The 9,350-nt window shown below is 39.9% G+C and overlaps 1 protein-coding gene across 9 annotated transcripts in view; it reads right to left on the bottom strand.

Annotated features, from left to right (window-relative positions):
* Nucleotides 1-294: 294 nt before the first annotated feature.
* Nucleotides 295-9,350, bottom strand: part of LOC126469689 (molybdopterin synthase catalytic subunit-like) — a 106,051-nt gene continuing 96,995 nt past the window's right edge. For all 9 annotated transcript variants that reach the window (XM_050096849.1, XM_050096855.1, XM_050096851.1 and 6 more), the window contains one exon: nucleotides 295-522. In XM_050096849.1, coding sequence (XP_049952806.1) covers nucleotides 424-522 — 99 coding nt within the window. In that variant the 3' untranslated portion in view covers nucleotides 295-423. The remainder of the gene's footprint in view (nucleotides 523-9,350) is intronic.

Here is a 9,350-nt window from a genome sequence, read left to right as displayed (position 1 = left end):
ACACCCATTCTCTATTTATTTCATATCTCCATGTCACATGATGTATTACAACCTGTCATCTGAACATACTCTGTGGATAGCCTGTTATTCCTACAGAGATCATTTTGAGTTTTTCATAGTAAATTTCAAACCATTTACATTCATCATACTATCTTTGTTTACGATTTGAAAGTGCTCCATCTTTTGCAAACAACCAGAGCCAATTTTCTATTTTTTTCCAATACATTTTCATATTTTCAATTCACACAGACATGGACTTCAAGACTGTTGCACACAATATCAGAAACACTCCAACATTGTCAATATTGTTTGTACTTGACTGCTCGTAAATTCCAATTCCTTTTTCCTTTCAACACAAAAACAAAGTTGTTCTACAAAAAGTTTGGGATAAAAACCAGTACAATTTGTTATTTCCATTTAATATCATTTCACTATCTCTTTCTGGCTTGAAGTTTCAGGTTTCTTTTCAAACTTCTTTTGGAGCTCTGATATTTTAGCATCTAGCTCATCAACAGTACATCTCTGAAAAAGAAATAACAATTGACAATAAGCAAAATTTGGTAAAATAATGGTGAAAAAATAATAATGTGTGTCACAAAATTTAAACACTGGTTTGTTACAATGTAATACAGCAATAAGAGTAGGTACAAGAGAGAGTATGTGTGTTCTCTACGAAGAGGTGACCATTATGCTCTTTCAAAGCCATATTCCCCTGATATTTAACTCACAACAATGATATCCAGTAGTAGTATCCAACAACAATTTTAAAAATATGCAATATGCATGTTTTACACATGATAATGATTACTATTAAAGTTACTGTATCTATTACTCTAAAATGAAACTTCCATTTTGCAGCACAGCAGCAGAACTCCTTTAAGAGAAAGCAAATGAAACCCCAATGATGTTTACAACTGCACTAGTACAATAGCTGTACATTGGGGAGGGAACACCAAATGACTACAACCATATTGTGCATGTTTTAATTTATGATGAAGCTGAAATTTTATATTTGACTGGTGTTTTTCAGCTATATTTTAATGTACTTCTGCCACAACGTGTGATCCAGTTGTCAACATTTCCTTCTGAAGAAGGCATTTTTGTAAGTGTTGAAACCATGGTAAATGAGTTTTTAAGAAACCCATTTTGCAACTGATTGGCTGTTTACTGTTTCTACAAGAACAGTGAAAAATACTTGTACTGTCCCAAGTTATCTGATGTTTCTACTATATTCGGTATAGGATTTCATCTGTAATTGTTCTACTGCTTAAATAATGATACTTGGCCACACGGGATTAGCCGAGTGGTCTAAGGTGATGCAGTCATGGACTGTGCGGCTGATCCCGACGGAGGTTCGAGTCCCCCTCGGGCATGGGTGTGTGTGTTTGTCCTTAGGATAATTTAGGTTAAGTAGTGTGTAAGCTTAGGGACTGATGACCTTAGCAGTTAAGTCCATAACATTTCACACACATTTTTTTGAATGATAGTTGCAACAGAACTTTCACCTCTTTGTCCCATCCACTGACTTCTTAGGCATGGTGACAACAGGTCCCAGGGACTATTAATTTCTTCTTAATGCCATAACACAACTGTTGATTGACGAACTCCTCCATTATTGGTTGTAAATGATGAGGTATTCTATATGATTTCCTATAAACCAGAGATTTGTCCCACAATTGCGGGATTCTGTGTTGAGGAATGGGTGTCACCAGCAATGGTCCATTAGGACTGAACAAGTCTGCATTCTTTAGCAACAGTTTCTCCATAGCTACCCTATCTTCACCATTCAGATGCTGTACTTTCTCACATAAAGCAGATACATATACTGATGGTTTGCCTATGGCAGATGTCCATATTTGACATGAGCAAATCATTTCATCTTTAACATCCAAATTGGCAATCCTTTTCCCAAAACCCCCTCACTGGTGAGAAAATTATCCACTCTAACTGGAACCACATATGCTGCATTCCCTTCCCGCATGCACACCGGGCTCCTATGTATAAAACAATGTCACGTATGCAATTCACTATTGTCTAATTAATGGCTCTAACACACACACAACATTACTTGATACGTTGGTATCCACACTCCCCCAGAGCAGTTTCCGTGTCTCTTTTGGCACTCTACCATGTGAGCTGAGCCTTAATAACTTTGTGTACAGTTTACTTGGTTCTACTCTCATGACTGGAGAACCCTGTAAAAGTGTACCTTTTGCAGCAGTCTCTCCCAGCTGGAACAACGTTCCAATGATTTGACAATCTGATGTGAAAGATTAATTTCTGTGTCATGTTTATTTAAGAAATCCAACCCCAGGCTTGCATAGCAAATCTTACCTACAAAGGGAAACACTTCTAAATTTAATCAAATATGCTTAGCTTCAATGAAAGAACTGAGCAACGTTGAACATAGTGACTCCACATCATTGTCCCTCACTTCATGTAAGCTATAGTGGGGAGAATTCAGTATTTTCCTACCCAGGTGGTCCAGGCTCACCACCAACACGAGGCCCATGTGCAATAGAAACTTATGTTCTTTCCTATTTATTACACTACCTAAGCACCACTACACCTCTGCATGTCTTTGTTGAGTTGAATTTTAATGGGAATGCTGTCGAGCAGCTTCCAAGTCCATGTTGATGCATAACAACCCTCTAGCATGTCTTCCTCCATTTTGTTTCTTATTCCTAGAATTCTGCATAAGTTGTCCTCCCACTTCATGCTCATAGCATTGTGCCTGGTGGTACCTCTTGCTTCCAAATGTGATCCACATCAATGATATTTTACCTCTGTGGAAAAAAACACCTTACTTGTTCTGCACTCATGCCCCTATATCTACTTACTATGTTTCCCTCCTGTGAACAACAGACCTTACCACTGCAATCACAACGGAGGGGTTGAGAGGCCAGACAAACTTGTGGTTCCTGAAAAGGGGCGACAGATTTTTCAGTAGTTGCAGGGTCAACAGTCTAGATGATTGACTGATCTCGCCTTGTAACATCTACCAAAATTGCCTTGCTGTACTGGTACTAGGAAAGACTGAAATAAAGGGGAAACCACTGCCATAATTTCTCCCTGAGGTGATGGCATTCTCTTGTGTAAAATTTTCCAGAGGTAAAAAAGTCCCCCATTTGGATCTCCAGGTGGGGACTAGTCAGGAGGATGTCATCATCATGAGAAACAAAACTCGTGTTCTATCGGTCAGAGTGTGGAATGTTAGATCCCTTAATTGGGCAGGTTGGTTAGAAAATTTAAAAGGGAAATGGATAGGTTGAAGTTAGATACAGTGGAAATTAGTGAAGTTGGATGGCAGGAGGAACTGGACTACTGGTCAGGTGAATACATGACTGTAAATACAAAATCAAATAGGGGCAATGAAGAAGTAGGTCTAAGAAAACAGGAATGTAGGTAAGTTTCTATGAAGAATATAGTGAACGCATTATTGTGCCGAGACAGACACTACAAGCCCATACTCACTATAGTAATAGAAGTTTATCTGCCAACTAGCTCCACACATGATGAAGAGATTGAAGAAATGTATGATGAGATAAAAGGAATGATTCCAATAGTTAAGGCAGAGGAAAATTTAAATTTGATGAGGGGCTGGAATTTGACAGTAGGAAAAGGATGTGAAGGAAAACTCGTAGGTGAGTATAGACTGGAGAAAAGGAATGAAAGAGAAAGTCACATGGCAAAAACTTGCACAGAGCATAATATAATTGCTAACACTTGGTTTACAAAACATGAAAGAACGTTGTATACATGGATGAGACCTAGAGATACCAGAAGGTTTCAGATTGATAATATAATAGTAAGACAGATATTTTGGAACCAGATTTTAAATTGTAAGACATTTCCAGGGGTGGATGTGGACTGTGACCACAATTTATTGGTTATGAACTGTAGATTAAAACTGAAGAAACTACAAAAAGATAGGAAATTAAGGAGATGGGATCTGGATAAGTTGAAAGAGTGAGAGGTGATTGAGAGTTTCAGAGGGAGCATTAGGCAGCAATTAACTAGAACAGGGGAAAGGAACACACTAGTAGACAAATGGGTAGCTATGAGAGATGAAATAGAGAAAGCAGCAGACGATCAAGTGGGTAAAAAGATCGAAAGGAGAAAATATAAAAAAGCAGCAAATAAAGCAGGTGAAAGGGAATACAAATGTCTAAAAAAATGAGACTGACAGGAACTGCAGAATGGGTAAGCAGGAATGGCAAGAGGACAAATGTAACGATTTAGAAGTATATTTCACTATGGAGAAGATACCACCTACAGGAATATTTAAAGAGACCTCTGGAGAAAAGAGAACTACCTGAACGAATATCAAGAGCTTGGATGGAAAACCAGCACTAAGCAAAGAAGGGAAAGCCGAAAGGTGGAAAGAGTACATAGAGGGTCTATACAAGAGATATATGAACTTGAAGGCAATACTACAGAAAGGGAAGAAGACATAGATGAAGATGAGATGGGAGATATGATACTGTAACAAGAATTCGTCAGAGTACTGAAAGACCTAAGCTGAAACAAGGCCCTTGGAGTAGGCAACACTCTATGGAGAGGCACCCATTACAAAACTATTCCATCTGGTGTTCAACATTTATGAGGCAGATGAAATACCCTCAAGAAGAATGTAATAATTCCAAAGAAAGCAGGTGCTGACTGGAGTGAACATTACTGAACTATCTGTTTAATGAGGCACTGCTGAAAAGTACTAACACAAATAATTTACAGAAGAATGGAAAAACTGGTAGAAGATGACCTTGGGGAGGATCAGTTTGGATTCTGGAGAAATGTAGGGATCACATGAGGCAATACTGACCATGTGACTTCTCTTAGAAGTTATGCCGAGAAAAGGCAAACCAACATTTATACCATCTGTAGACTTCAAGAAAGCTTTTGACAATGTTGACTGGAATACTCCATTTGAAATTTTGAAGGTCACAGCAGTAAAATACAGGGAGCAAAAGGCTATTTATTACTTGTACAGAAACAAGATGGCAGTTATAAGAGACAAGGAGCATGGAAGAGGAGAAGGGATTGAGACAAGTTTGCAGCTTATAACAAACATTATTAAATCTGTACATTGAGCAAGCAGTAAAGGAACCCAAAGAAAAATTTGTAGTAGTTATTCAAGATCAGGAAGAAGAAATAACAAGTTTGAGGTTTGTCGATGACATTGTAATTCTGTACGAGACAGCAGAGGAATTGGAAGAGCAGTTGAACAGAATGGACAGCAGATTGATTAGGTTACATTAGATTAGTATTTGTTCCACAGATCATGAATACGACACTTCGTAATGATGTGGAACGTGTCAGGTTTATATATATATTTTGTGGGGGTTGGGAAATTACCCACTTACTATATCCAAAAATTCATCTAATGAGTAGAAGGAGTTGCCATTAAGAAAGTCTTCTAATTTCCTTTTAAATGCTATATGGCTATCTGTCAGACTTTTGATGCTATTAGGTAAGTGACCAAAGGCTTTTGTGGCAGCATAATTTACCCCCTTCTGAGCCAAAGTTAGATTTAACCTTGAGTAGTGAAGATCATCCTTTCTCCTAGTCTTGTAGCCATGTACACTGCTATTACTTTTGAATTTGTTCGGATTGAGAATGATGTAAGATGAACATCAACAAAAGTAAAAGAAGGGTAATGGAATGTAGTTGAATTAAATTAGACGATGCTGAGGGAGCTGGATTAGGAAATGAAACACTAAAAGTGGTAGATTAGTTTTGCTATTTGGCCAGCAAAATAACAGATGATGGCTGAACCAGAAAGGATATAAAATGTAAACTGGCAATGGCAATGAAAATGTTTCTGAAGGAGAGAAATTTGTTGACACTGAATATAGAGTTAAGTGTCGGGAAGTCTTTTCTGAAAGCAGTTGTCTGGAGTGTAGCCTTGTGTGGAAGTGAAATGTGGATGATAAATTGTTCACACAACAAGGGAATATAAGCTTTTGAAATGTGGTGCTACAGAGTAATGCTAAAGATCAGATGAGTAGTTCATGTAACTAATGGGGAGAAAAGTAATATTTGGCACAATTTGATTAAAAGAAGAGACAACTGATAGGACACACTCTGAGACGCCAAGGGATCACCAATTTAGTATTGGAGGGAAGCACAGGGGGTAAAAATCATAGAGGGAGACCAAGAGATGAATACACTAAGCAGATTCAGAAGGATGTAGGTTGTAGTAGTTATTTGGAGATGATGAGTTTTGCACAGGATGGAGTAATGCGGAGAACTGCATCAAACCAGTCTTTGGACTGGTTGACTGATTTGGCAGAAGGGGACCAAACAGTTAGGTCATCAGTCCCATTGGATTAGGGAAGGATGGGGAAGGAAATAGGCCATGCCCTTTCAAAGGAACTATCCCAGTATTTGACTGGAGCAATTTAGGGAAATCACAGAAAACCTAAACCATGATGGCCAGATGCGGGTTTGAAACACTGTCCTCCTGAATGCGAGCCGTGTGTGCTAACCACTGCGCCACCTTCCTCAGTCCTTCAGACTGAAGATCACAACAACTGTCTAACTGTTATCGCTTCACTTGAGACAAACAATCCATGTAACGACAGCAGCCAAATCCTTCAGATTTTCCATCTGTAACCTTGTCAATGTATAAGCGCCCTTAATAAAAACATCTACTGGCTTGCGTTCAGCCTGCTGCAGGATAACTTTGTCTGTCTCCCCATGTCCTGTTAACATGGAATTTAGGTGAATCACATCATGAATTTTTCTTTTCGTGTGCAGGAATTTACACCTGCTGCTTCCTAGTGAAATTGTTTACCCTCAGTGAGCCCCGAACCCAGCCCTATGAGGTCATAATTGCAAGATTAGATGAATTTTTTGAGAGTCAAATACACACTGCTGCTGCATGGTACAAATTTTTCTGCACTAGTGATGGGGAGCTCGTGAATGAGTTGTTCAAATGAACGCTTCACTCCAGTGAAGTGTGAACTAACCACTCAATTTCAATGAACTGGTACTTCAAACTCTTCACAAATAGCACACTCCACACTTTTTTCTAGTTCACTCACTCTCTTCCCCTCTCCCTCCCCCACTACATCGGCGCTACGTCACTCATCCTCCCCTCACTTCAGTCCTCCCTCTACTGCCTGTCGACGAATCGTGCAGTGTTTGTGGGGAACGATAGGTTTATGATGGGTTGGGTTGGGAAGGTGAGGGGGCGAGGGGAAAGCAGCGTCAGTTGCTTCCTGCAGTGCTGACATCATTACCCGTGACTATTTGTGCAGTTATACTTCGCGTCCACGGGTAGCCTACCGTTGGCAGCGCTTGCAGACAAATGAATATTAAAGATACAAACGAAGAGGCTGGCTTTTTGAGCACACACAGCCAATATGAAAATAAAAGGTTTGTTAATAACACTGAAAGAGGGATTTTACCTGAGAGCATACCAATGACTACATGTGACAGTTTACGTTTTGAATCTGGAGGGTTATTATTCTCAACAAAAATAAAATGTACAGGAATACTTCTGAATAATTACTTAACGTAGGTATATAGACTTTGTGACAGTGGTAAACATACTCATTCTATTTTGGATTAAATTTTAAAAGGAACATAAAATTGGACTGCATTTCGTTGGTATCCCTAGTTTTCAGTCCATGAATACAACAAATAATGTTTCATTTGACAAATACAGACTTTTTTGGGCGCTTTATGAGAAAATAGTTCGGCCATCTGTTGGTAAAATTATGAAGTATTACGAAGCGTTATTGTACGAGCGAGGAGAAGCGAGCGTAGCCACGGCTGAGCGGCGAACTGGGCAACTTCGCCAGGCTTCCATACTTCGTGAATGAACTACTTCATTTGAACGCTTCACGGCAAAGAGTGAAATGAATGAAGTAGTTCACGGCAATGAACGAGTTCGACCCATCTCTATTCTGCACGCAACATCATAGTGATTAAGCCTATGAAGAATGGATTGCGGAATTGCAGGGCTTGACTAGAGACTGTACATTCAATTGTGTTGTGGTGTAACTTATCACGACGAAATGTTTCATGATGCTATTATTCAGAATCTATCAGATCAGAAATTGAAGGCCAAAATTTTAAAGCATCACAACCTTAGACTCAGTGAAGTGCTGAAGTTATCGATGCATGCAAAGTTCAAGATTTAGCCAAGCAAGATTTCTGTCTATTATCACTTCACTTGAGACAAAGAATCCGTGACCCACCCACAGTCCCGGCCCCAGCACTTGCAAGTCAACACCGTGTAAACAAGGCTCGATACACTACATACTGCATTTGCCATACTGGTGCGATACTAATTACACTACTCTAGCTCTGCACAAAGCAAACTCATGGGTGAAATGCTATATCACCCATGATCAGAAGATTGCTTCTTCAGTAAAGCTGAATGCAATTTTTGTCATTGCATACAAAACTGGTCTGCCCACAAAAGTCTAGAAAGCCCTCCTCTGTTTCACATAGGGATAATGCAAAGCAGGAACGAATGGAAATCAATGTCGTTTTAGGTTCAGATTCTGCTCAAAAACCAAACAAGTGAAGATGCAGAAAATGCACACACAAGTTTAATGCGAATACCACATACTTCAAAAAGGCTCTCCTAGAAATTTACAGAAATGCTCTACTGTGTAGGCGGACACAGAGCACAGTTTTTCACAAACACAGAATGGGCAACTGTATTCAGAAAACACACAGCAAACTGCGGATTACCTAGCAAATTTATAACTAGCCAATGGTTTTTCAGCTAGATATTACAGATTCTGGGATGTTACTTAACCTAGATGAAAAAATTGTCCAACCACCTTTGCAAACATGAAGTCTGCATGTTACTGCCTACAACAGCGACAACATTTCAGTGCTTGGAACATGCCACTTCACAGCAAAATACAAAAACAAGACTAAGGAAATATTGAAACAGGAGAAAACTATAGGGGAACTTGGAGCAGAAGTCAGAGCCCAGAATTGCAACGAAGCCACAGCCAGACAGCAGATGCTGGTCACTGAACTGCACAATTGGCTCCTGTGTCGTCAAACTACAAGTGCCGAAATCAGACCACAAACCACAGACATCGGCTGCAGCCGGCCGTCGCTCCTTCTTGATCAGTGTCCCTCAGCATCAGCAAGACATCCATGACACCATACTGGGTGTCAGAGCCCTGGGCCAGCCTTCAAGAAGCCACTCCGGCTCACCTGACTTCCACGTCACTGACGATTATGAAAGACCCCAGTCACTGCCCTGTTCCAGATGGTTCGCCGTGGCCCACAAATGCAGTTCTTTGGTGAAATCAGCACCGTGAACCAGCATTTAAACGCTGGCCCATCTGAGTACATCACATTTGGGCATAGAGGGG

This window comes from Schistocerca serialis, chromosome 3 (assembly GCF_023864345.2).
Source record: "Schistocerca serialis cubense isolate TAMUIC-IGC-003099 chromosome 3, iqSchSeri2.2, whole genome shotgun sequence".
NCBI lineage: Eukaryota > Metazoa > Arthropoda > Insecta > Orthoptera > Acrididae > Schistocerca > Schistocerca serialis.
The sequence above is the reverse complement of the archived record's forward strand: the minus strand, read 5'-3'. Positions and strand labels throughout refer to the sequence as shown.